A 26,705-nucleotide genomic window follows, 5' to 3' on the forward strand; every position below is an offset into this window, starting at 1 on the left:
CGTGGGGTGCTGGAGTAGTCCGTGACCATGTCCGAGCTCTTTCCAGATGCCTGGTTTTGTGCCAGGTGCCTAGGAGCGGAGTGGAAGCGTGACATTTGGTCAGAAAAGGAAGAGAAAATGGATGCCCTATGTCTTTATAGCTTAGTAGATGCCGTCACCTGTATTTACTTCTCGCAATAGCTCAGTAAGGTGGGAAGTAGTGTCCCTGTTTTATAGAGAAGGGATTGAGGCTTGGAGAAGTAAAAAGGAGTTGTCCTGAGTCATACAACAGGTAAGTAATGGACTTGAGACTCTGGTGGCACCAAAGTCCCTTCCAAATTCCAGCCTCATGGGGACCTAAGGCTCTGGGGTTCTGAATATGGGATAGTTCAGACCCAGATTTGGCCTTGTGGAAAGTGGGGAGTATCTTGTCTGTTGAACCACCCACAGAGGCTGGGTAATACCTTGTCTGGGTGGAATGTGAGATGCAGACAAGGTAACCTCTTTGCTTTCCTATTCAGAGGGTTTGTGACTGGGAGAGAAGGGCGTAGCCTGGAGCTCACGCCTTTTCCCAGGACTCCTCTGTGCCTGCTAGGGGTATGGAAGCTCCTGGTATAGAGTGGCCTCTCATTAGATCTTAATTTTCTTTCCATCGTAGTGTGGCTCCCATGGAGGAGGAAGTTGGGTTGAGGATACCTTGGAGTTTGGAAGCTCTGTGAGAGTGGCTTCCTCTCCTTGGGCCTCAGTTTTCACATCTGTGAAGGGATTGGGCCAAATTATGTATTCAACTTCTTTGGTTCTTTGAGGCTGTGGTTGGACCCCAAATTAGTTCAAGTAGTGGGACAGAGGGCCGAGTTCTTGGAGGATAGTCATCTCATCTACCTCCCCTCTTTCTGCAGGAAGCCAGAGAAGGGCATCCAGTATCTGATCGAGCGGGGCTTCCTGTCAGACACACCGGTGGGAGTGGCTCACTTTATCCTGGAACGGAAAGGCCTGAGCCGGCAGATGATAGGGGAATTCCTAGGGAACCGGCAGAAGCAGTTCAACAGAGATGTGTTGGAGTGAGGACCCCAGGATGGGGCAGACTGGGCCAGGGATTCCTGGAAAAGGAGGGCAGGAGGGAGGAAGTGGGCAGCTGGTCCTTTTTGCACAGATAAACTTTACAAAACAGGATGAAGAGACCTTCCTGCTCCCATGCCCCTGTACTTCAAAAAGGTCTGATCTCTCTTGGCCCTATTTCTACAAGTCTTCTGGGTGGCCCTGTTTGTCCTCTGACCTGCTTTGGGCCTCAGTTTTCCTGTCTCTGAAAAGAGTGGGTCAATGGAAAGGACCCTTAGTAACCATGTGTCTGGCCTTGATTTTTCTGGGATGGATTCCATTTCAAACATTCCATCCTTGTAAGTACTTGCTAGGGCCATGGGTCCAGATTTTAGAAGTCTGGCAGTGGGGGTGTTTGTCTATTCGGGCAGGTCAGGATAGGTCAGAGGTTTTCTACAGAGGATTTGAGAGTGCCATACCCACTTCTTTGTTTCACAGCTGTGTGGTGGACGAGATGGACTTCTCCTCCATGGATTTGGATGATGCACTCCGGAAGTTCCAATCCCACATCCGGGTTCAAGGCGAGGCCCAGAAAGTGGAGCGACTCATCGAAGCCTTCAGGTGTGCCTGTCTCCCATTCCCAAAACTGCCCTTAACCTCCTTCCAGGGGGCAGCGGAGTCTGTGTCTCCAAGTCACCTCTCTGAACCTCAGACTTTCCTCACACCAGAAAATGGAAATTATAAGTCCTATCTTGCCAGGCAGTCGTGCAGTTGTGAGGATCAGAGGTAGTGTACCTAGAGTATCTAGCTCAGCACCTGAGATGTGGACATCCAATAGCTGACGACAACAGCAGCCCCAGCTAACACTTGTCGAGTCCTCACCAGATAGCAGGTGCTGAGCTAGGCACTTTGCATGATTGTTTGACCAAATACTCATAACAACCCAATGAGGTAGGTGCTTTTATTATTATCCCCATGTTGCAGATAAGAAATTGGAAGTTTAGGGGGTGAAGTAACTTGCTCAGGGTCATTCAATGAGTAAGAGGTGGAGCCGGGATTTGAACTCAAGTGTGTTTGCCTCCATGACCCAGTGCCCTTAACTCTTATCCTCTACCATTGAAGCTTTGGGAATCAGGCAGACCTGGATAGAAATCCTGGCCCCAACACTTAGGGGTATGTAGCAGAGAAACAGGAGAATGATGGAGAACTTGTTGCTCATAATGGGAGAAGGATTTGCCTTAAAGTCAGAAAGATCTGGATTTTCATCTTGTCTTCACCCTTTGCCAGCTCTTTCACCTTGGGCAGTTTACCTCTTTGCTTTGGGTCTCATTACTTCCTCTGTAAAATGGGGCTGCCAATCACTACCTTGCAGGCTTGTGGTAGGATTCCATGACACAATATACCTAAGTCCCCTAGCGGAGCTCCGTAAAAGGTAGTGGTAGTGATTTTTACACGCTAGTCATGGGGAAACTGAAGGAAGAAGACATGCCCAAAAGGCTTGGGGATGTTTCTTGGGGGAGAAGGCTGGGGGCACCAGACTGGATTGGTGGGGCGGGGGCGAGGGATGGTGGGTAGGTGAAGCTTACTGGTGACTAACCTTGGCCATGATCCCGCCCTGCAGCCAGCGGTACTGTGTGTGTAACCCAGCCCTCGTGCGCCAGTTCCGAAACCCAGACACCATCTTCATCCTCGCTTTTGCCATCATCCTCCTCAATACCGACATGTACAGTCCCAGCGTCAAGGCTGAACGCAAGATGAAACTAGATGACTTCATCAAGAACCTGAGAGGTGACCCTACACCTCCCTATCAGCTTGTCCCATTCTTCACCTGGGAAGGGAGAGTGGGCAGATTGGGGGTGGGCTGGGGAAGGAGGGGGAAGATCACATAGACTCCCTGGAGATGAACCTATGGGGTTCTCTCCTTTTCTGCCAAAGCTGCCACATTCCCTTATTAATTTGCTCGAATATTGTTTGTCTGCTCATTCCTGCACCGAATAATGAGCAAGTGGGTTCTGGGGTTATTATAGCAGTAAGCATGAGAGCTAAAAGCCCTGGCTCTTACAGAGCTTGTACTGATCCACTCATTGACACATCACTTCCTCTTTCCCTCTCCTCTTTATTTATGCCCATAAAGACTCATTTAATTCTTCTCTGTACCCTTTCCTCCATCCATATGTTCACTTATTCCCTTGACCAGCCAGCTGACCCTGAGTGCCTCCCATGTACCCGGCCCTGTGTTTGGCGCTAAGGACACCCCAGCCCCTGCCCTTAAAGCTCCTGGTTTGTGGGACAAACTGACTTACTAGACCAGAAACCCAACACAAGAGAAAGAGCGAATCGTGATGTTAGACAGGCCACAAGTGCAGTCAGAGCTCAGAGGAGAGAGAGCCCACCTCCAACGCACTTTCTGGAGGAAGTAGCGTTTTCATTTTAAGGTGGGCCTTGAAGGCATGGATAATGTGACAGAATAGCAATAGAGGAGGCTTAGGTAGCAGTAAGAATACAAAGGCACAGAGGTAGGACAAATTGTTGAGAAAACAATCAAGATGGGGTGGACGATGCAGTCAGGAAGGTCAGTGGGAATCAATACATGAGGGCCTTGAATGCCAGGTGAGAGGGGTCACCTTGACCTTTTTTTTTTTTAAGATTGTATTTATTTATTTGACAGAGAGGGGTACAGCGAGAGAGGGAACACAAGCAGGGGGAGTAGGAGAGGGAGAAGCAGGCTTCCCGCTGAGCAGGGAGCCCATTGCTGGGCTTTATCCCAGTACCCTGGGATCATGACCTGAGCCAAAGGCAGACGCTTAACCACTGAACCACCCAGGCACCCTGACCTTTTTTTCTTAGTTTATTGTATTGATGTCAAGCCCTGGCATCTCACCAAAGACCAGCCTACTAAAAACAGCACAGACGTTAGGATTATTTAAACAGAAATGAGAGGGGGAAACAGAATTGAGGAAAAACAAACAGATGAGACAAATTGGCTGACCAGCAGGCTGTGCACGGTTGCTGGGCTCAAGCTCTTTGGCAGCTGAGGTAAAAAGGCGGTGTGATGACGGATGTTCCCTTAACACCTGCCCCAGGAGGAGGTGTGGCATTTCCAAAGGAGAAACATCTTCCCTAGCAGAAGGTTTAGAGGGAAGAGTGAGTGGGTTTCACTCAGCAGACAGTCAGGAGTGGAGAAGGATGGTAGACTTGGGAGGAGAGTTAGATCAGAGGCCATCTGGAGCTGTCTCCCAGAATCCTGCTATTAGTCATTTATTCATTCATTCATTCATTTTTCACCCATCCTCTCTCCCTCCGTCCTCCTCTCTCTGTATGTACACACACATACATGTACATACACACATATACACACTTATATACGTGCATACATATGTATATGTGTGTATATGTATTTGGAGAGGAAGTACCTCTCCAAATATATATACACATATATAAATACATATATGTATATATATGTATATACATGTATATGTGTATATATATTGTATATGCATATATCCTTCCCCTCCAATTATTAAATAAATAAGCAAACAAATGAAATGAATACTTGCTCATACCCAGAAACTTCGGAAATATAGCAAATGAGAAAAAATTGTTTAATCATCCCGAATTCTGCCCCCTAGAGGCAACCGTGGTTGATATTTTATTTTGTTGCTTTCTAGTCTTTTTTCCTTCTGCATATGGAACTTTTTATGAAGTTAAGATCGCGCCGTGAATGTGATTTATTATCCTGCTCTTTCTACTTACCTTGTTACAGGAATTTTCTCATGCTTTTTGTAAACACCAAGTTTTGAATAGTTGTAAATTATTTTAACTGGATACACTCAGCTTTAATTAATTGGGCCTCTATTGTGAGAACTTAGGTTGTTTCGAAGTTTTCCTGTAAGTAGCACTTGTACATGTATCTTTGCATGTATTTCTGAGTAATTCCTTAGGGCAGATTCCGAGAAAAAGAGTCATGGAATATTCAAGTGTTTGCGAAGTTATCTTCCAAAACAGTTATGTTCATATACGTGCCCGCTTCCCTGCCCTCTTTTTAACACTGGATATATAATTTAACATTATTTTTGCTAGTTAGAAAAGAAAAAAGTATCTGATGATTTTCATCACAGTGTGCTCTGAATTGCTTAGAAAAAAATCCCCATGCTGGGAAAGAAAGCAGCTGGTCATCCAATTGCTTGGCAAAGGACGCCTTTTCTGGCCCAGTCCTGACCAAAGGACTGAAGGTGCCCTCTCCTTCCAGTCATAGCCATTGTTTGCACTCCTGCTTCAGTGTGGGATATTGTGGAGAACCCCTGCCACCCACTCTCCACATTTATGCAATATATCCCTGTGTTGCTCCCCTCCGCAGGGGTTGACAATGGTGAAGACATCCCCCGAGACCTCCTGGTGGGCATCTACCAGCGTATCCAGGGCCGTGAACTGCGAACCAATGATGACCATGTGTCCCAGGTGCAGGCTGTGGAGCGCATGATTGTGGGCAAGAAACCGGTAAGTGCCTTGGGGGGCTGCAGAGGGGACAGGATTTGGGCTGGCTTCTGCCACTGAGTGGCAGGTAAGTCAGTTCCCCTCTCTGAGCCCCAGACCCCCCGTCTCCTGCTGAATGGAGTGGGTGATAATGCATTCCTCGGGGGTCGTGGTGCAGAGTGAGATGCTCTTGGGGGAATGCCTCTAGTGCACATCCTTTCCACCTGTAGTTTTGCCTCTCCATCCCAGGTGAGGAGCCAAGGTAATAGTTAATTGATAACCAAAACCAAGAACACCCTCTAGTCTTATAGTCAACAAACATTTACAGATGTTGGGATGCCTGGGTGGCTCAGTTGGTTGAGTGTCTGCCTTTGGCTTAGGTCATGATCCCAGTGTCCTGGGATCAAGCCCCGAATCAGGCTCCCTGCTCAGTGGAGAGCCTACTTCTCCCTCTCCCACTCCCCCTGCTTGTGTTCCCTCTCTTGCTGTATCTCTCTCTATCAAATAAATAAATAAAATCTTTTTTTAAAAAAACATTACAGATGCCTTTCCACAGAGCCCAGCATTTCACTAGGGAATAGGAACACTGATATGAATCAGACAGTCTCTGTCCTTGGGGACATTCACAGACTGGGAGTGGGGAGTGTCAGCATAATACTTCTTTCTGCCTTATAGTCAGTCTAAGGGAGCAGAAAGGAGGGAAAAGTCATTTTCAGTCATAGAACTGGGATGGGGAGGAAGAGTGGAATATGCAACTGGGCAAAAAAGGCACTCCAGACAGAGAGAGCTCTAAGAACAAAGGCAAGCCGACACCTCCATTGCTCGGACTCCTCGTGTCACAGTGACAGTGATATGTATCAGAGGTAGACTTCCTCCTGAGGTTAAACGGTAAGGTGCCGGAGGCCCGAAGCTGGCATGCTAGCCTTGCTGACACCTATTTCTTCATGCCTGACTAGGTCTTGTCTCTTCCTCACCGTCGACTGGTTTGCTGCTGTCAACTCTATGAGGTGCCAGATCCAAACCGCCCCCAGCGGCTAGGGTTGCATCAGCGGGAAGTATTCCTCTTCAACGATCTCCTTGTGGTATGTGCCTTGGGGTACGGGGGGCAGGGGAAGGAAATGAAGAGGAGGTGGTGAACTTGGACCCTGGGTCTGGGGTGAACCACGTTAACGGTAGCGGGTGGAGGCGTGGTGGGTGAGGTGCTTCTCCATGGGCTCTGTGCCGTCTTGGATAAGGCACAGGCCCCCTCTCCCCCTCTTTCCCCTTTCGGATCCATTTGGTGGTGGTGGACAGCTGCACGGGGGAGAAAATGTGAGGACCAGGGGAGTTGACAGACCTACAACCTGGGAAGCCATAGAAAAAGTCCCTGTCCATCTCTGTAGCCCAGAGTGTTGGCTGGAAGGAGAGGAACCTGTGACCCTGAGGTTACTCCGAAACCTTCAGGTGGTCAGGATGATCAAAGTGATTCTGAAAACCAAGCTTGTCACCACTGTAGACATGCATCTTTTAGAGCTGGGACTCTTAAGGACTCTGCCAGTGGGAAGAGAATTTCAGGGTTTCCCTTCCAACCTACGTGGAGCAAGAACCAGTATCCTGCATGGCCCCCTGGTTGCATGACTGCGGAGACAGAAGACTGCCTTCCTCCAAGGCAGCCAGTTTCCTGGTTAGACAGCTCTGATTGGTAGAAACTGTCTCCCAATGGGTTTCTTCTAACCATCTTCCCTGGGCCCCTGCAATCACAGAGAACAAGTCTTTCTTCTGCTCCTCAGGGATTTGAGGACAGTGACCTGTTCCCCCCGACCCTACCCCCGTGGTCTTCTCTAATTCTTTAGAACAGGGTCTCTCAATCTCAACACTATTAACATTTGGGGCAGGATAACTGTTATGGGGGCTATTCTGTGCATTGGAAGACATATAGCAGCATCCTTGGTCTCGACCTCCTAGATACTAGTAGCACTCCTTTAAGCAAAACTGTTTCCAGACATTGCTAGATGTCCCCCAGGGTTCGAAGTCATCCCTAGTTGAGAATTGCTGCTTTAGATGAAGCCCCTCCGATGCCTTCTCTAAGCCTCAATTTCCTCCTCTGTGAAGTGGGGCTAATCCCTATCTCATGGGTTGTCCTGAGGATGGAGTTAACAAGTCAGATGGGGAATAGCCTAACCCAGAAGAGGGCCTGGCTCACACAGGTGCTAAGTAAATGTCTCACCACCTCTCACACACTGACGCCAGTGTGTGTCCAGCCCCGTGCTAAGCACTGGGTTCACAGAGATGAGCAAAACTCAGTCCTTGTTCTTGGGAGCTCACGGTCCGAAGGACTGAAAAAAAAAAATGCTTTGCATAACCACATGCTGTAACAGCCCTGAAATGAAGTATTTTGCTTTTAAATGCCACTCGTAGACTGCCTGAGGTGTTCAGAGCCTATGGTGGTCGAATCCAGAGTGCCCAACTACTTGACAAAGACCCTGGGCTATTGAGAGGAAGACGCGTTAGCTCTAGACATGGGTTCATTGGCATTTGCCATTGTTGGCTGGGATCTTCCGGGATGGGCAAGAAACCCGAAAACCAGACTCCTCTTGGTGCTCCCAGTCCAGCAGGGGGCGACCACTCCCGCACAGTGCTCAGCTAAAGCCTCCTGGTGAAAGGCACGGAAGCAGCAGCTTACCAGAAGCTCAGAGAAGGGGGTGGGATAGGGGAGTCCGTGTGAGGTGTTAGATACAACAGGCTTTCTGGAGAGGACAGCATTCAATTACTTCCTGTAAAAATCGTATATGCCTGTTGTGCGTCGTCATTACATATGAGGAACTTGCATTTTCTCCCGTCTCTTCTGTTCTGCTTCTCAAGCTTCAGTTCTTCCCAGCTCATGGGTATGTGTGTTTGTGTGTATGTGTCCGCTAGTGGTGGTGGGAGGGGAGAGGGCGGCTATGAGAAATAGGTGTCATGTGGAAATTCCCCACCCCAAACCCTGCCTCTTGTCTTTTTCCCAACCCCCCCGCCAAAGGTCACCAAAATTTTCCAGAAGAAGAAGATCTTGGTGACGTACAGCTTCCGTCAGTCCTTTCCTCTCGTGGAAATGCACATGCAGCTCTTCCAGAATTCATGTGAGTCCCTTCCTGGATTCCTGCATCCCAAAAGTCTATGCCATGGCCCCCATACTCATCCTTCATCCGTACCAACCTCTGGTTTTTTTGGAGCCCTTTACGATGGGACTAAGATCTCCAAAGCACCTACTTGGTCCTGGGATGCAGGGCAGACCAGGGTGAAGTATAATTTAGGTCCGTGCCCTGGGGAGCTCATGGTCTGGCAGAGAGAACCTTGGGGTGTGTATGTTTTCTGATGGGCCAAAGAGATGGTGATCTTGCTGCACTTTGAAGGACCAAGCCAGAGGAGCTTTGTTGGGTGGCTGCAGAAGCAATGTGAGTAGAAGCAGAGACGTGAAGGAAGGGGTTTGAGAGAGCAGCTAGAGTTCAATTTGCCTTCATATCTGGAGTACAGGGAGTAACGGGGCCATGAGTACCAGAAGTTTGGGGGCTGCGGGGTTGGGCAAAGGGGAGCTGCTAAAGATCCCCGACCTCCCCCTTCCCCACAGATTACCAGTTTGGGATCAAGCTGCTGTCCGCGGTACCTGGCGGGGAACGCAAAGTCCTCATCATTTTCAACGCCCCCAGCCTCCAGGACCGGCTTCGCTTCACATCTGACTTGCGCGAGTCCATTGCCGAGGTGCAGGAGATGGAGAAATACCGCGTGGAGTGTGAGTAGCCAGTGGCGCCTCTTTCCCCTTTTCCTGACACAGCACCCTGCAGAGACCAAGAATCCTGTCCTTTGAGAAGCTCAGAGTCGAGGGTGAGCTTGTCCAGCCTTCCTACCCTCATTCTAAGGAAACTTTCAGCCTCTGCTTGAATACCTTCAGTGACAAGAGGCTCATTGCCTCTGAACAGCAGATTATTACGCCAAGCCCTAATTGTGAACCAACTCTTCCTTCTATTGAAAGGTGGCAGGGAGAAGAATCAGGGTTCTGGAGGTAGGACTCTAGTTTCAGATCCCAGGTTTGCTACTTATTACTTAGGTAAACCAGGGCAAGTTGCCTGACTCCCTGAGCCCCAGTTTCTTTATACGTGACATTGGGAAGATGAAATCTCCTTCACAGAGTTGTGGAGATTCGATGAGGTAAGGTAGATAAGGTGTCCTCTTCCCACATTCCAGTTCCTGAGCTGAGTCCCTATCACCCATTCTTCTGGCCCCCAGAGGCCGCATCAAGTCACTTTCAGCATATATAATGGGAAATAGTGATTACATCTCATTCCGCTCGATGCCCTCCAAGTTTTCTCTTCTCCAGGCTAAGCAGTCACAGTTAAGTAACATGGTGTTGAGGAGAAAGAGGCAGGCAGACACAGAGAGAGAAACTGAGGCAGTGGACAGCTGCTTGGTGAGCTCTTCATGGTTCCAGGGTCAATGCTACTCCTCAGCAAGGCAGGGTCATACATTTCAGTTTACCAGATCCTTGAGACCCAGGGGCTAATTAGAGAGGGGTGAGCGTACCAACATGAGGGGGAAGGCGATAGAGGTCTCCATGACCTCCTCAGGGAGGTGGGGTATAAAGAGGCTGGAGAATGTAGGCTTTGGACTCAGGCAGACCTGCTTCCAGAATATGGGCTCCCCATTTCCAGCTGTATGACTCTGGGCAAGCTCTATGACTTCCCGGATTCTCAGTTTCTTCCTCTGAAAAATGTGGACGATAATGCCTTACCTCTGAACTGTCGTGAGATGGAGCGAAATCAAGTAAACACAGCTCCCAGCATACTGCTGGCATATAATAGAGGCTTCGATTCCTGTTGGTTTCTTGCTCCTGTCCTTCCAGGAGCCCTCTGCTCTGGAACAAGATATCTGAGAACCGAGCAGACTTTGGAATGATTGCCCTTTGCCATAATCCTTCCTGCCCCTGCTGTGACCAGCAGCTGTGAAGCTGTTTTGAAGGGCAGGGGTGGTTTGGAAGACCAGACTGAGAGTGGGCAGGGGAGCTGGGAGCAAGAAGGGTGAGAGGAAGAGGGGAGGAGCAGGAGGAACAGGAGGAGCAGGCACCAGAGAGGAACAGCGGGAAAACCCAGCCAGAGGACATGGCACAAAATGGGGCTGGGCAGTGTGGGCAGCGGGGAGGGGAGCTTCAAAGATGGAGCTGAGGTTTGGGGGTAGCATGCTGCCTGTCCAGTGGGCAAAGCAGGAGCCCTGGGGAGAGAGTGGGCAAGGGTGGGGAAGGCTCATCTGTCAGGTGGCCTTTCACTCCTATCCCTGACCTTCTCTCCCTGTCTCTCCCACTACCACCCAGCGGAGCTAGAGAAGCAGAAAGGTATGATGCGGCCTAACGCCTCACAGCCGGGAGGGGCCAAGGACTCAGTGAATGGCACGCTGGCCCGCAGCAGCCTGGAAGACACGTATGGGGCAGGCGATGGGCTCAAACGGGGCGCACTCAGCAGTTCCCTGCGAGACCTCTCTGACGCAGGCAAGTCTTTGGGGCCCTGCCCTGGCTGGGGAGATGTGGGACAGGGCGTCCTCTCTGCCTCCTATCACACTGACCGCCAGCCTTCCCTGCACCCACCATACACGCATGCACCCTGCCTTTATCCAGAGCCCTGGGCACCATGCCGCAGGGGGCCTGGGAGCCAGGTCAGATCAGGTGGAGCCCAGAGTCTGGGCCAGGGAATGTGAAGTGGGGCCACAGTCTTAGCCCCTCTCTCTCGCTGCTCCACCTCTCCTCCTCTCTTTCCTCTTCTCTCTCTCCGGTACCACCTCTCCTCCTTCTCCATCTTTTCCTCCTCTCACGCCTCCTCCTCCACCTCTCCTCCTCCCCACCTTCCCCTCTTCAATGGGGGAAAGGGAATAGGGGTGTCTGTCCCCGGGAGGGGCCCAGGCCTGGTGCCCAGCTCTGGAGCCCAGCAGGGTGGGGAGGGGGGGTTGCTGCTCTGACGCTGGGCTCCTTGCTTGTGGGTGCAGGGAAGCGGGGGCGGCGTAACAGCGTGGGATCGCTGGACAGCACCATCGAAGTAAGTGCCAGCTCCTGCCCCACTCGCCCTCTGCATGAGCCCTGCCCTGCCTCAGAGCCCCAGAGGAAGAGGGGACCTGTTGCTTCCCCCTCTTCCCTGATGGGAACCTCGAGGCTGCCTCTCCCAGCCAACCACTCTCTCCATCTGTCCTCAACTCTGTCTGTCCTCACTCTGCCTGTCTCTCAGTCTGTCTTCCACTCTCCCTAGCCCCTCTCAACCCCAGGGCCGACTCTGAGTAGAGATGCCCTTGGAGTTGGACCGTGAGAAGCTCTCACCTCCAAGTCCTGCCCTTTGAGCCGGAGCAAGTCACTCTGTGTCTCTCCGGGCCTAGCATTCTCCCTGCCTGCAAAATGGGGATAAGGAGGAGGTCCTACTGATTCTTCCTCTCCTGGCGGAGGCTCAGATGAGATAGTGGATGTGACAGCAGAGCTCTGCAAGCTGGGGAGCTCCGCGTACAAAGTACAGGACTGTTACTGGCTTTCATTATGCCCTGGATGTTCCTGTCTCCCCAGCTCCAGCCCTCAGGGACCGGGTGGAGTTTAGGGTTGGGGGTTTAGGAAGTCTAGACTGGCCTGACTGTCCCCCCTCCCCGCTTCCAGGGGTCTGTTATTAGCAGTCCACGCCCTCACCAGAGGATGCCACCTCCGCCCCCACCCCCGCCGCCAGAGGAGTACAAGAGCCAGAGGCCCGTCTCCAACTCCTCATCCTTCCTGGGCTCCCTGTTTGGAAGCAAGCGGGGCAAGGGGCCCTTCCAGATGCCACCACCGCCGACAGGCCAGGCTTCTGCCTCCTCTTCATCTGCTTCTTCCACCCACCACCACCACCACCACCACCACCATGGTCACAGCCACGGTGGCCTGGGGGTGCTGCCTGATGGGCAGTCCAAGCTCCAGGCCCTGCATGCCCAATATTGCCAAGGACCAGGCCCTGCCCCACCGCCCTACCTCCCACCCCAGCAGCCCCCTCTCCCCCCACCTCCTCAGCAGCCCCCACCCCTGCCCCAGCTGGGCTCCATTCCACCACCACCTGCCTCGGCCCCACCTGTGGGGCCACATCGCCACTTCCACGCCCATGGCCCTGTTCCAGGCCCCCAGCACTACACCTTGGGCCGGCCAGGCAGGGCCCCCAGACGGGGGGCTGGAGGACACCCTCAGTTTGCTCCACACGGCCGCCACCCCCTGCACCAGCCCACATCCCCATTGCCCTTGTACAGTCCTGCCCCCCAGCACCCACCAGCCCACAAACAGGGCCCCAAACACTTCATCTTCAGCCACCACCCACAGATGATGCCAGCAGCAGGGGCCACTGGGGGCCCTGGATCCCGGCCACCAGGGGGCTCCTATTCCCACCCTCACCACCCCCAGTCACCCTTGTCACCACACTCACCCATCCCACCCCACCCTTCCTACCCACCCCTGCCCCCACCTTCACCCCACACCCCACACTCACCCCTGCCGCCCACCTCCCCCCATGGCCCATTGCACGCCTCTGGGCCCCCTGGCACGGCCAACCCACCCAGTGCGAACCCCAAGGCCAAGCCAAGCCGGATCAGCACCGTGGTCTGATGAACAGAGGGAGTGAGCTGGGGCCCAGGGAGGTCTGGGGAATCCACAAGAGATTCCCCGGTTTTTCCAAAATATATGTACACATAGAGATGCCCTCCTCCCCACTTCCTCCCTGCCTTGGAACCCCTCCTCTAACCCACAACAGCTGCTGTGGGGTTTCCTTCCAGATTCAAGGATCCTTGCCACTTGAAGCCTGGATGCAGGGCTCTCAAGCCCTGGGGAGTGGTGAGGACCTTTTGGAGATCCTCCTTCTTTTTTTTTTTTTTTCCCCCTCTACTCTCTCCATCACCACTCCCCGCCCCCAACCCTCACTCCCTGAAGTGGCCTCAGACCTCTGGGCCAGTGTGGGCTCCCTGTTAGCTCTGGCTGGCAGAGAAGGGCAGACAGGTGTCAGGAGCAGTGAGGGTGAAGTTTTCCCTAGAGCACCTCTAGCCACGCAGGGCTAGGAGGGAGCTCCATAGAGTTGTGGCCAACCTTCAGTTGGCTCCGTCCTCTCTCAGACCTCAGGGCCTGGCTAAATTCCTCCATGTGTCTCTCCACCTGCCCGAGGAACAGGGCTGTAGGTGCCCTCAGTGGGTGGGCCCCCACTAACGCTGGCCCCCATAGGGGCAGTCCCTCCCCTCCAGAGCCAGCCTCTGTCCTCTTTCCAGGGGGCCTCAGCCCAGACCTCTTCAGCTTTGGGACCTTGCCTCTCACAGCAAAGTTCTTATCCTGATCAAAGTCCAGACAGGTTTGGGCGGGGGGGGGGGCGGGGGGGACTCAAGTCTGGGATGAGAAGGGCACTGCCCTCCCTCACCCATATTGCATGCCCCCCATTCCCTTACACCTACCCCACCTACAACTGAAGACAATGCACTTTACAGATCTTGCCCACATACACCTCGCTGGGGCAGGGCAGCCAGCATCAGCCCTGGGGAGATAGGCTCCCAGAGGGCCACCATAAGCCCATGATGTCCTTCCTGAGGCAGATTGAAGCCATCAGAGCGGGGGCTGGGAGCCAGGATGCCTGACTCCTTCTGTACGTCAAAATCTCTGCCGCCTCTCCAACTCCTTTACAGCCCTGTTTATTTATTATAAATATATTTTTTACAAGCCCCAGCTCTTCCTCTCGCCCCATATACCCAGCTCCTTTCTCAGTTCCTGTCTCCTTCTGCCCCCCACCCACCATGGGCTGTAGTACAGACAGACAGACCCTGGCTGTATGAAGGTCCAGGGACCCAGGGGCTTGGGGGTGGGGGAGGGCAGCAGCCAGAGGGGCTGTACGGAGAGGAGCTGGGGTTCAGGCATTGTCTTTTTTCCTCCTTGTATATAAGAATGTATATTTGATGCCTCATAAAAGACCTTGTGCTCACCTCCCGCCTCTGCCTCCTACTTATGCCCCCTCCCCCTGGGGTGGAGCCCATGGAGAGAGAGGCCTTTAGCCCAGGGAGGTGAGGAGTGAAGGGTAGCAGCCCAGGCACCTGGGTGGGTGAGATGCCTTGGGTGGGTGGAAGGTGGGGGAGGAGGGAGGTTTCCCCATCTCAGCTTGTTAACTGCCGTGTAACAGCAGCAAGGGTGTATGGGCTTTGGAGTTGAGCCAGTTCAAATCCTGGGGTTTTCCCTCCTGAAGCACACACACTTGAGAAAAGCACCCTCTCAGACTTGGTCTTCTTGATTTAAAACTGGAGGGGATGAGCTGTTGCCACATGGAATTGTGATGATGACAGGCAGTGACGAATGTCAAGCAGACAGTGTGGAGTAGGTGCTCGGGAAGTTAGTTCCCTGCTCTTCCTTTCTCAGGTTGGAGACTTCCTTCTGCTCTCCTGCCATCCATGCTTACCCTTCCTGTGGCTGGCCTGGCTTTGTCCTGGGGCCCTCCCCACACCCCTGGGGCAAGCCATGTTTCTGCCCTGGAGGGTAGGTGGGCAGGTAGGTGACCTGGGCCAGGAAGCCAGGGGCTAGATCCATTGTAAGAGCTCTCAACATGTATATACTTAGGTTGTCAGGTAACAAATAGCTGGATTCTCTTCAGCTTACACGGGAGTGGACAAGTCCAGAGAAGGGAAGGGTCTTTTCCAAGTCCACACAGCAAGTTGGGACAGGGGTTCCTGCCACTCTCCAGTCCCCATAACCGCCCCCTTAGGAAATGAACACATTTCCAGCCCCACCAATTATGTCTTTGCAGAGTCCAGGAGGAATGGGGCTGAACATTGGCTCTTGGTTAGAGTCAGCAGCGTTCCCAGAAGCAGCAGTCAGTAAACATTTTTGGTGCCTTCTTAGAGTCTGGAATAGCCAGAGGTGTCTCGGTTTTTCCACTTCGTATGCACATTCTAGTGGAAGAAGAAGCTGGGGCCATCTTGATGCCTCCTCCAGGATCCAACCTGAGCTTTTGAAGAACTTAGATCCAGAGGGGCCAGAATGAAGTCCAATAAGCATTTTGCTTGTTGGCTTCTTCCCTGGTTGCTCCCCCTTCTCCCACTTTCAACCTAATGCTGGTTTTGTCTTCCCAAAGTTTAGCTGTTAGCCCTCGAATCCTTGCTTAGTCACAGACTTGACCAGGTTGCTGTCGGCAGCTCACCTAGCCCCTCAGAGGCTGGTCTTTCACCTGTATAATAAGGATAATAATCTTGCAGGGAAATTGTTCACAGATGCGTGTGAAATGCCTGCCTCCTGCACAGTAAGCTGTTCTCTGCCACCTACAGAAACGAATGCAAACTCCTTGTCTTGACATTGGAGGTCCTCCACCGCGTGGCCCCAGTCGATCTCCTCGTCCTCATTCCTCGCCCACACTTCGACCACCCACTCACTGTTCCCGGAGAAGGCCTGTGTGTAATTTTCCGGCTCCATATTTTACTTGTGCCTGCCCCCACCCCCGCCAAAGGTGCCTCCCCAATTCCCTGATGAAGATTTCCTCCCTCTGGTGAGATTGGGCTTAAAAGACCCAGCCCTCACAAAATGTGCCCTTGATCACATCCTCTGACATCTTTCATGTCCTCTTTCTTCCCCACTAGGCCACAAGTGGTCAAGAGTGACAATGGTCTGAATCATTGCTGTCCAGAGTGTTGCACGGCACAGATGACACTGAAATTTTGTTGATTTGAGTGAATGTATAGTTCTTTCTGAGCTGAATCCTAGAGTAAGGTATCTTTGCATTGGTTGGTTTCCTGATTGGTACAACCTGCGTACCGACAGTCCCCTCCCCGTCCCCCCCCCCCCCGCCCACCGCCCCTGGACCTCTTCATCTTCATGCCTCCTTCAGCTCTTTCCTATGTTCTACCCTCCCCTCCTCAGTGCAGCACCAGCACTCGGCTGTCCCTGTCCCCCCTCCCTATCCTCTGCTCCCCGGAGCCTCACCGTCCAGACTGTGGAGGAGGGGTATTTCGGCTCCTCACCTCCCCATTTCTTTGAGGGCCTGAAGACAAGAAGCCCAGTGGCTGTCCAGCCTTCTAAGGTTCTACTGACCATCTCTTTGGGGACATGGATGGGAAGGGACAACACATAACAAAGGACAAAGGTCCTAGACACTCACAGTGTTCTTTGTCCTAGACCAGAGCTGTCCAATAATCCTTTCTGTGATGATGGAAATGTCCTATATTTGTGCTGTCCAGTACAGTAACCCCTAGCACATGTGGCTATTGGGCCCTTGAAATGTGGCCAGTATAACTGAGGAACTGATTTTTATTTTTTAATTTAAATAGAAATAGCCATGTGTGGGTGGTGGCTGCCATATTAGAGCAGGACAAGACCTTCAGGAGGAAACAGCCTGGCAGGGATAATGTCCATGCCATATGATACTAAGTATAGGCCCAAAAGGGAGCAGAGTATGTGGGAAGGGGGTACAAAGAAGGGGAAAACCCAACTTTGGGTGGCGGTATGGGTGAGCAAGCATACCCCTCAGCACTGCCCCTTGAGCTGAGTCTTGAGTGGTAAGTAGGAATCACCCTGGTAAAGAAGGGCATTCGTCAGAGGGAGCAGGGTAGACAAGGGTGTGGAGGGAGGTGTGTGAGTGTGTGATTGTTAGTGGCATAGTGAGAAGGAATGGGAGAGGGAAGCCCAGGTGGCAGGCATGGCATATTCTCGAAGCCCAGAGGCTGGCAGGCAGTGTGCCCTCTTTCCTCTGTTGCCAACAGGTATTTTCCCCCTAGCCTCCTGAGGACCTAAAGTATGATGCGGTGACACACTGAGCTACACAGTGTTCCCCACTGTAAAGTTACTGTTTTTTCCCCCTTATAATAAATGAGCATCTCGTGGAGAGCAACATTGAGATTGTGTAAATATCCCATTCTCCTCAAACTTTCACCCACCAGGATTCACTGATGCTTATCCAGATTGCCAAATGATGATTTTCAATTCTTTTTTAAAAATATTTTATTTATTTATTTGACAGACAGAGATCACAAGTAGGCAGAGAGGCAGGCAGAGAGAGAAGGGAAACAGGCTCCCCACTGAGCAGAGAGCCTGATGCGGGGCTCGATCCCAGGACCCTGGGACCATGACCTGAGCCGAAGGCAGAGGCTTTAACCCACTGAGCCACCCAGGTGCCCCCAAATGGTGATTTTCAAATGCTATCATACTTTTGACATGGATTAGTTGACTTTCCACTGTAAGGGAGAGCTTTCCCCTCTTCTACAAGTATTTGTTTGTATCCTCTTGTTTGTCTTGACACTCTTGATTGTCTCTTGTATTCGATGGTTATAACACATTAGTATCATTCTTTATTATGATGTTCAAAATGTCCCAGATTTGGCCAGCAGGAGGCTCTCTGGGAGCTGGCTTCTATGGCCTTTGGGCAAGTCTCCATCTTTTTCTTTTTCCTTTCTTTTCTTGAGCACTTCCTTGTTTTCTGGCACCACAAGATGCTCCAGGCCCATCATGCACTTTCTCTTCCCCAGTCTTGGAACCAGCCACTTTTCCCAAGGACCCCTGGTTCTTTTTAGTAGAGAATAGCATCTAGGAAGCAAGATTTGGGCCAAAATTTCAGTGTTAGAGCTATGTTTTAAGAATTTACTTTTTTGCTTGGAAAAATTCTGAGCATCTGTTGATGATCATCTTACTCCATCCTTCCTTTAAGGACAAGTTTTCCCTTTTCTCTCTTTTTATATATGTATATCAGTGTGGAGTCATGGATTTTTATTTCATTCTTCAATGAGTTAGAAATCCACTATAGTAATTCTTTTGGAATTATCGCTATTTTGAACATATTTTATTGTTCTGCATATAGATACATTCATGAATTCACACAGACACCTTGATACCTTGAAGAGGCTCTTTTAATAATCCAGGCTAGAGATAGTAAATGGCTCTCAGGGGAAGAGAAGATTAGAAAATGGCAGGGGGAGGAGGGGATGGATTCCAGAGCTATTCAGGAGTTAGAACTCACAGCTCATACCTACTTCAGAACTAGAGGGGACCCTATTTTGCAAATCAAAAAGTAAGGTACAAAGTCACTCTCATCCTGCCCATTCAGAAGACATGGATGGGGTGAGTGTTGTGGAGAGGCCAGCTGAAGTTTCCAGTCACTGTTTTGCCTTGGCTCCATGCCAGACTCGCTCTCCCAGGTGGGTGGGTGAGGCCAACCTAGCCCCCAGCCCATGGTGAGCTCCCTGGTGCTTTCCAATTCTTAACTCAGCAGTGCCTGGATCTAGGTTGATCTCCAGCAAGACCCAAGGGTTGGGAAAGGAGCCCGTTTCCTGAGCACCGCACTGGGGTTGGGGGGGTGGGGGCGGGAAGCACCATCTGAGACTTTTACAGGCAGAATTGCGTAGCAGTCAGACAGACCTGGGTTTGAACTCCAGCTCTGCCCCTTACTAGCCATATGACATGGTAGGTTCATACTTCTCTGAGCTTCAGTCCCCTTATGTGTAAAAGAGGGATAACCATACCTATTTCATAGCCCTTGGTCCTTGATGAGTGGCAGTTATGGTTATCTCTAATCTTCATAACTACCCTGTAAGGAAGGGATTACAGAGCCTCTTTGGATAAATGAGAAAATCAAGGCTAAGGAAGAAGAGGTACTTGGCAGATCTCTGTTGGTGAATGTCAGCTTCAGGAAAGTGGGGACTGTCTTGGTTGCCATCATATTCCCAGGGCTCAGAAAAGTGCCTGGTGCATAAGAGGAGTTTAATAAATATTTGTGAGTGAATGAATTAGATCTGACTGGCTTCAAAGACTCCGTGCAATTTCCATTTGCGCTTCCAAGATGGTGGGGCTGGTGTCTGGGCTAAGGCCATCAGAGAAGGCTATGGGATGTGTGGGCTGACCTGAGCCCCCAAACCTGGTCTTCTGACTCCTGATTCTTTGCTCTTCACTGAGCTGCATTCGATGGAGATGCTGAGCAGCCTTGGGCCTCGTATTTGGCATATCTCCCACTTTCTGCATTCTCCTCACCCTTCTGCCTGGTCCTATTCCTGGTGAGAGCAAGTGACAGGAAGAGCATTTGACCAGGAGGTAGCAACTTCCTGTGTAACAGTAGGGAAGTTTAATCTTTCTAGAATGTAGTTCCTTGTCTACAGAATGGGTAAGTTAACCTATATCTTTCCTAAGACAAAGGTTAAGGGAAATTGCAAAGATTAATAAGGATTAAAGTAATTAGGCCTATCTGACACTAAGGTGTGGGCTCCTACTGGTGTGTACTGCTCTATTAGATAAGATGTCTTCAGCTCCTTCCCAAAGTAGGCAGAATGATGGACCTAACTGGGACATGTAGGTACAGTTATCTGTTCCTAATTCAAACGTACTCAAGCTTGTCACAGATGCTTAATATACACAGAAAGTATTTGCAAAATCATATAGTATTTTCAGTCACTATATACTAAAGATGCTCAAAAATATACATTCATTTTTTCTTTTGTTTACTCAACATTTACTGCTTATGGTGACAAGTGCAAGGGATGTATAAAGCCACATGGTCCCTGCCCTTAAGGAATTCAGTCTGATGCACACAAAATAAGCATTTAATCAGCATGTACACATGTACTCTAATATGTGCACAGTAGGTGTTCAAATTGTATGCAGTGGGCCCACAACCAAGGAATAACATCTTCGTCAAATGCTTCGGATACCTGATGCGTGTGTGGGCAAAGTACTGGTCTGATACTCAAAGTAGTTGCAATAAAACTATTCAGAAACTGCTCAATGACCACGCATACAATAGGAATAGATGTACACATAGTAGGTACTCAAATGCATATGACGGGGGCTATGCACAATAAATACAGATCATGTACACATACGTTTCGTAAGTACGCTGTAGGCTCACAAATGGTAGGTGTTTCATACAGTAGGCACTAGTAGGCAATAGGTAAATATGCTGTTGTTAAAACATCCAACAATCAAAATATATATACACTCAGGCCTGTTTTATAGGAGTCCATTCTACAAATGTGCCCACAATAAAAGCTTCATACAGAAGAATTCAAAGTGTTCATTTTTTTTTAAATGCTGACAATGACTCTTTGCAAGTATGAATGGAAGCCCCACCTCTTAGAGGCCTCTACACATAACCTTGGATGAAATATGTATTTCCTTCTTCTCCTTGGGACCCAGAATTCTAAAAATCCATAATCCCCGGGGGGGAGCAGCATCTTGCTTTCCTCCTTTCAAAGCCCCAGAGGTGTCAGCACCTAGAGCTGGGAGCTCCCTAAGTCTTTCCCAACATGCTTGCCAGCATAAGAGGTCCCTAGCAATCAGGCACCCAAAGCCTTCTTTTGCATCCCACACCGGAAAGACCCTGAAGAAGAAAATGTTGGGGCGGGGCCCGCGCCAGAGCTGAGGTCATAGTGGGGGGAGCCAGTTTGGGCCCACCACCCACCAACGCCAGCTCCTCTTCCGGTCTGTCTTCATAACGCGCATGCGCACCACTGGCCTTTAAACGTGCGCCGCCGGTCCATCCGGAAAGAGGATCCGGCAGTTTAATTACAATTTTGCTCCTCCGCCGCCGAGGCGGACTATTTGCTCTCAGTCTGGGAGGTGCTTTTGAGTTCCCGCTTTCAAATAGGGAGCCTACACTTGCAGATTCAGCTCTCCCTACGGGATGAAAGTTTCCTAGGGCTTGGCCTCACGCAAGGTATACGACGCTCGGAGGAACACGCCGCGGAGGGATTCGGTTTGTTGTGGTGAGGGGAGGGGGGGAGACGCTGACAAACCAAGATGGCGGCGGCGGCGATGAAGGCCGCGGCGGCTGGGAGGTAACTGGTGGTGGAGGCTGCGGTAGCTGGGAGGCAGCGGCAGAGTTTGGAAGAAACGGAGCAGGACGAAGAGGCGGTAGCAGTAGCGCCAGCCTGAGCCTTTCAGAGCGCGACAGCTACACGCCCCCCAAGGCCCTTGGCGGGCGGCGGCCGCCCCGCTTAGGGCCTAGTCCCCGAGCATTGCCTCGGCTTCATACAGTGGCGTCCGCCATGAGTCCTTAAGGGTGGTCCGAGCCCTCCAGTCCTAGGGCGCACCATGGAGCCGGGGTCAGACGACTTCCTGCCGCCGCCGGAGTGCCCGGTGTTCGAGCCTAGCTGGGCCGAGTTTCGAGACCCTCTAGGCTACATCGCGAAAATCAGACCCATCGCCGAGAAGTCGGGCATTTGCAAGATCCGCCCACCCGCGGTAAGGCCCGGGGTTTGTGGTCGCCGCCGGCGAGGCTGGGGATGAAGAAGTAGGGTAGCTGGCTGAGAGCTCTGGGGCGGAGGGCATCTCGAGGTGTGGGGAAATGGGGTGGCTGGGACCGCCGTGGATGTGGTGCGGGGTCGGAGAAAGGATGATGGGGCCAGGGGCCCTCGCGTGGTGTGAGACCCCCCTAGGCACTTGGGGGTCAAAGACCCACCCTCACTTCCATTCCGCCTTTTAGATTCATCCTTGGTAAGGTTCAAAACAGGGATGCCTAGTGGGCCGGGTTGAGTTCAGAGAGGTACCTGCACATCTCTTAGTTACCCTGGACCACCCAGATCAAGGCTGCATTGAATAAGGCCATTTTTCCGTTTATTGTCATCACTTTCCTTAAGGCAGGCCATGTGGTGCAGTGGAAAGACCATAGCTGTAAAAGGAGACAGACTTGAGTTCAAAATTCTACTGTGCAGCTTACCACTTGTGTGACCTTGGACCAGTAACTTAATCTTTCTGAGCCTGTGAAATGAGTCCATGAATGGTTATTTCGAGAATTGGATTAAACTAGGTAGAGTGTGTGTGTGGTAGGCGCTAGGTAAGTGGTAATTATTGTGACTGCGAAGGTGTTTGATGTGGTCATTGGTTTGCTTCTCTGTGGGTTGACTCATATTTACTCACACCCTGCCAGACCAATCCATCTATGATAATGTCATGGCAGATCAGTCAGGAAATCAGGCTCACAGGGAATGCTCTATCTGGCTCCCCTGAGATAGGTGTAGGGAATTGTCCCCTTCTTTTCCTAGTTGAAGGCAATATCCTTCCCTACAAATCACCCCTCAGACTTGACTTCTGTGGATAGGCTTAAGCCAGTCAGCTTGTCAGCGGGGTATGAGTCCTACTCAGAAGATTTGTACTGTGTTCTGTCCCAGGATGTAGCCGGTCCTGGAGGATAGGGGATTCTTGGACTCCCAGAAACAGAATGGAGCTATGGAAGTCTGTCTCCTTTAGAACACTTAATTCTCAGAGGTCAATGACAAAGGGCATATCTTTGTTCCTATGCCTGGCTTCAGGCCGCAGGAAGTCCCCCAAGGGCTAGGATAGGCTGCCACCTTGCTGGCATGGAGGAGAAATGATGATATGCGTTGTTCAGTCACCACTTGGGGTTCCAAAGGCAGGAATTGAGTTTGGAACAGGGTGTTTTTGAGTGGGAGGCCTTAAACTGCCACCTGAGGAGGGCACCGCAGGCCTCCTTATCCAGCTTGGTGTTTTCCGGTGTTCAGTCACAGATGTAGGCTAGTTTCAAATGGATCTCCTCAGAGGTGTTGGGTAAGCTGATTTTTTCCTAGTTGGAGCCTGGCCACAAATCTCTGAGGTAGCGTTGTTCATAATGAAGGAGTGAAATTGGGTAGTGAGAAGTCAAGAAGGCTAGCAGAAAAGGAGAGGCTGGAGTCCTGGGCAGCCTCAAGGAGGTACTCCCTGGAGTGGTCCAGGAGGCTTCTGGAACAGAAGTGTATCTGACATAGGGGGTGGCTGAGGCCTATATTTCCATGTTTCTGTCTTGGACTTAACGGGCAGGCTTTGTGTAGGTGTTGTTACCCTTCCTTGGGGGACCAGGAAGGGGAACAGTGACATGTCCTGAGCACATGAGAGTGTGTGTGTGTGTGTGTGTGTGTGTTAGAGAGAGAGAGAGACCTGCAGGGGGCCATCTTTTGTTGTGCTTCTTGTCTCTACCTCAATAATGTGCTTCCCTCCGATACAGGAGAGCTGGTCTCTGGTTTTGTTGTTTTTTCCTCCTGTAGGGCTGCTCCTACGCCACCTTTAGGCAGCCAGGCCTTCTAGCTGGAATTTGAAGCACTTGCCCAAATGATGCTTGGGCCCAGAGTGGGAAAGTGTGTGTATGGGTGGGTGCTTGGAAATTGGAGGTTTGCCCGAGGAAGGTCGATTTGGGTTTGAGTTGCTAGACGGTTTACTGCTAGTCTTGGAGAAAATGGGTGGGAGGAGAGTGTTGGTACCCTGGAGGAGACCCAGGGGATCTTGCAAGGGCCTTGCTTCCGGCATCAGGTAGCCAACTTTTTAAAATCACCATCCTGATAATACTGGTGTATTTGGCACACAGGTGTATGAGACTGAAGGCAGGATGAGAGAGCTCGCAGGTCCTAGGGAGGTGTGCTGGACCTTCCCCAGCTATCTGTTGCACCCACAGCTCCTGCTCTAGGATTTGGTTTTATTGTTTCCTGTCACACTGCTTGATGGTATACTTATCTAGAATTTGATTCAGCAGGAAAGAAGGGTGCCTGAAATTTTGGGTTTGAGTACCTTTCCACCTGCACTAAGGGGTGTGCACTACTGATGGGTGGCAAGAGGGCACAGGGAGCTTGTCTGGGCTTGAACCATACCATTTTAGTCTTTTCTCTCTCTCTCCTTTTTTTAATTTACCCGTGCTTCACTGAACCTCAGGTGTTTGCTGCAAACCTGCTTCAGCTGGGGGTTAAGGGGGAGTATGTGTGCATGCAAGTATGAATCCTCTGGCCCTTTTCTAAAAGTGTGTGCAGAAGAGGCCAACAGCTTTTTCTTTTCTTTTATTACTGCCCGCTTCCATATGTATGCATGTGTGTGTGTATGAACACTGGTGTCGTGCAAAGAGCTTTGGACTGGAGATCAGAAGACATGGGTTCTTGGCTGTGCCACTAAATCAGCATGTGATTTTGGAGAAATCACATTTCTCTGGGCCTCACTTTCCCCATTCGTAAAATGAGGGCATTGGTCTGGGTTACTCTAGGTTCTTTTTACCACTCCAGCAGGAGCTGGGGCTCTGAGGAGGAGGGGACTGCATAGGAGGTTCTGGGGGAAAGGGCATCAGTGAGGGGCTCCCCACAGCCACCCTTTGGGTAGGACACAACAAGCGCCAACCTGGCAGGGCACAGTCACCCCCCCACTTCCATTATTTTTCCCTGACTTCCTTCCTCCTCCCCACATTCTCCCATTCTTTGCCACTACAGTTGGCTGTTCCATCACTAACCCTACCCCCACCCACCCCCACCTCTTCCTGTACTGGGCAGGTGTTTGAGAGAGGAACCACAGGAAGCCTTCCAGACTGGGTGAGTGATGCAGATTTTTGCTTTTCCCTGCAGTGTTTATCTCAGGCCCTTTAAACTGAGAGAACAGACATTAAAGTTTCAAGCCTTTAAATCTTGGTAAAATCGGAGCCAAGCTACCTTGGTGTGCGGGGTCAGCTTAAGATACCAGGTCTTAAGGACAACTCCTTTGGATAGCATTTTCATTTGAAAACGAGTTTAATTTTTCATCTCAGTCTTATGAGGAAGCTACAACAGGTCTTCATATTCCCACCTTACAGATGAGAAAACAAGCTCAGAAGGGTAAAAATCCCATAGCTCATAAGTAGCAGAGCTAGAACATGAACCAAAGTCTTCTGACTCCAGATCCTTTGTGCTTAACAGTACCTCCAGCCTGTGTCCTATAGCACATGCCTGGGGGACAAGGAATTAATGTGGATGTAGGGAGAGTTTGGGGCCAACTGTTTTGGGCCCCATATTTCTCTTTCTTGAAATCCTGGCACTGTACTGTTGGGAGGGACTTGGGAGAAATTTCCCAGGACACGTGCTTGTGGCATTGAGTGTGGACTTGAGGGGCGGGTAGGGCCTTGTTGTGAGTTCTGGGGAGTGGGTAGTGGGTTGGGTGTTTGCTAGGTTTAAGGGTCTGAGGTGGCCAGAGGTGTGATGGTCTGATGGGATGCTGAGCTGCTTGTGGTGCCCTCGGGTCTTACACTGTGCTGGAATAACCCAACTCCCTATCCCCTCTGTAACCCCCCAGGACTGGCAGCCACCATTTGCTGTAGAAGTGGACAACTTCAGGTTTACTCCCCGAATTCAGAGGCTGAATGAACTAGAGGTGAGAAGACTAGCAACTGGTGGCGGGGTTGGGTGAATGGATACCTGAGCTCTGATCTCACTTCCCCATTCCTTCTCGGGCTAAGGTACTTTACCCAACCGATCTTTATTCTCTCTTCTGTGAAGTTGCATGGAGGTCATAGAGGAAGCTTTAGAGCTCTGAATATAACCCAAGAGCAGGAGCATTTAGCATCTCCAGTTTGATAGCTCAAAGACTGGGCATGTCCATTTCCCTAAAGGTTTGCTACTTATGAAGCTCTCCTGCCAGCTAACCTACTGTACCTGAGTCAACAAAGGGAAACAGGTTGGCTAGGCCTTTCTTGGCCAGCTGAATGTGGCCTCATGATCCATTTCATCCACAGCCCTGTGCTTCCTACCTTCCTTCTATGTGGCTTGATAAGGTGGGATGTGAGGTGGATGGGCAGGAACAACACAAGAACTGGTCTGTATGGAGGCTAGAATGGTTATAAATTTGAACCAGGGTCAGGCAGGTAGGCTTTTCCCTCTCCCTTTTGTTCTGTACAGGAAGTCCAGGCCCTTTGCATGGATAAATGAGGTTCTCCACTAAAGGCCTGAGAATGCCCTAGGGTCATAAGAGTGGGTCTTTTGAAGCCAATTCCAGGGAAGATCCTGGAATTTCCCACAGAAGATGTAGTTTAGAAGTTTGCTTCCACCTTTCTGCCTCATTGTTACATATCCACGAACCCTACCAGATGTCCTGGGGAGGGGGCATATTAGGCCAAACTGGAAACCCATGACCTAGAGGCTTACTTGTTTCTAGACCACTGTTCCTCATCCTTGATACTATTGACATTTTGGCCCAGATAATTCTTTGTCATGGAGGGGCTGTCCTGTGCATTTTAGGATGTGTATCAGTATCCCTGGCTTCCTTCCACCTATTTGATGCCTGTAATACCTTTTCCCAGTAATGGCAACCAAAAATGTCTCCAGGCATTGCTAAATGCCCCGGTGGGGGTGGGGTATGGTGGACACAATTGTTCCCCTCATTGAGAACCATGTTTTAGAGTCAGTCTATGTGCTGCCCTGGTCAGAACAAAAATCTCATGAAGAGGGTATAAGTTTCTTGAAGAAATTGATCTGACCAGATCTGTGGGGTTACAGCTAGTGCAAGATGTCAC

The 26,705-nt window shown here is 50.9% G+C and overlaps 2 protein-coding genes across 10 annotated transcripts in view; both read left to right on the forward strand.

The window, feature by feature from the left end:
* The window catches only part of IQSEC2 (IQ motif and Sec7 domain ArfGEF 2), a 76,369-nt gene extending 61,927 nt beyond the window's left edge, over positions 1-14,442 (forward strand). For 4 of the 5 annotated variants that reach the window (XM_047715605.1, XM_047715601.1, XM_047715603.1 and 1 more), the window contains 10 exons: positions 879-1,040; positions 1,516-1,638; positions 2,639-2,805; positions 5,375-5,514; positions 6,447-6,572; positions 8,489-8,588; positions 9,077-9,238; positions 10,811-10,984; positions 11,476-11,525; positions 12,125-14,442. In XM_047715605.1, coding sequence (XP_047571561.1) covers positions 879-1,040; positions 1,516-1,638; positions 2,639-2,805; positions 5,375-5,514; positions 6,447-6,572; positions 8,489-8,588; positions 9,077-9,238; positions 10,811-10,984; positions 11,476-11,525; positions 12,125-13,090 — 2,170 coding nt within the window. In that variant the 3' untranslated portion in view covers positions 13,091-14,442. The remainder of the gene's footprint in view (positions 1-878; positions 1,041-1,515; positions 1,639-2,638; positions 2,806-5,374; positions 5,515-6,446; positions 6,573-8,488; positions 8,589-9,076; positions 9,239-10,810; positions 10,985-11,475; positions 11,526-12,124) is intronic. The other variant, XM_047715604.1, reaches the window with a different exon arrangement.
* Positions 14,443-21,039: 6,597 nt separating this feature from the next.
* The window catches only part of KDM5C (lysine demethylase 5C), a 32,102-nt gene continuing 26,436 nt past the window's right edge, over positions 21,040-26,705 (forward strand). For 2 of the 5 annotated variants that reach the window (XM_047715344.1, XM_047715348.1), the window contains exons 1-2: positions 21,042-21,661; positions 25,490-25,567. In XM_047715344.1, coding sequence (XP_047571300.1) covers positions 21,512-21,661; positions 25,490-25,567 — 228 coding nt within the window. In that variant the 5' untranslated portion in view covers positions 21,042-21,511. Of the gene's footprint in view, positions 21,662-25,489; positions 25,568-26,705 lie in introns of all 5 variants that reach the window. The other 3 variants (XM_047715349.1, XM_047715345.1, XM_047715346.1) reach the window with 3 other exon arrangements.

Source organism: Lutra lutra, chromosome X (assembly GCF_902655055.1).
Source record: "Lutra lutra chromosome X, mLutLut1.2, whole genome shotgun sequence".
In the NCBI taxonomy this organism is placed as follows: domain Eukaryota; kingdom Metazoa; phylum Chordata; class Mammalia; order Carnivora; family Mustelidae; genus Lutra; species Lutra lutra.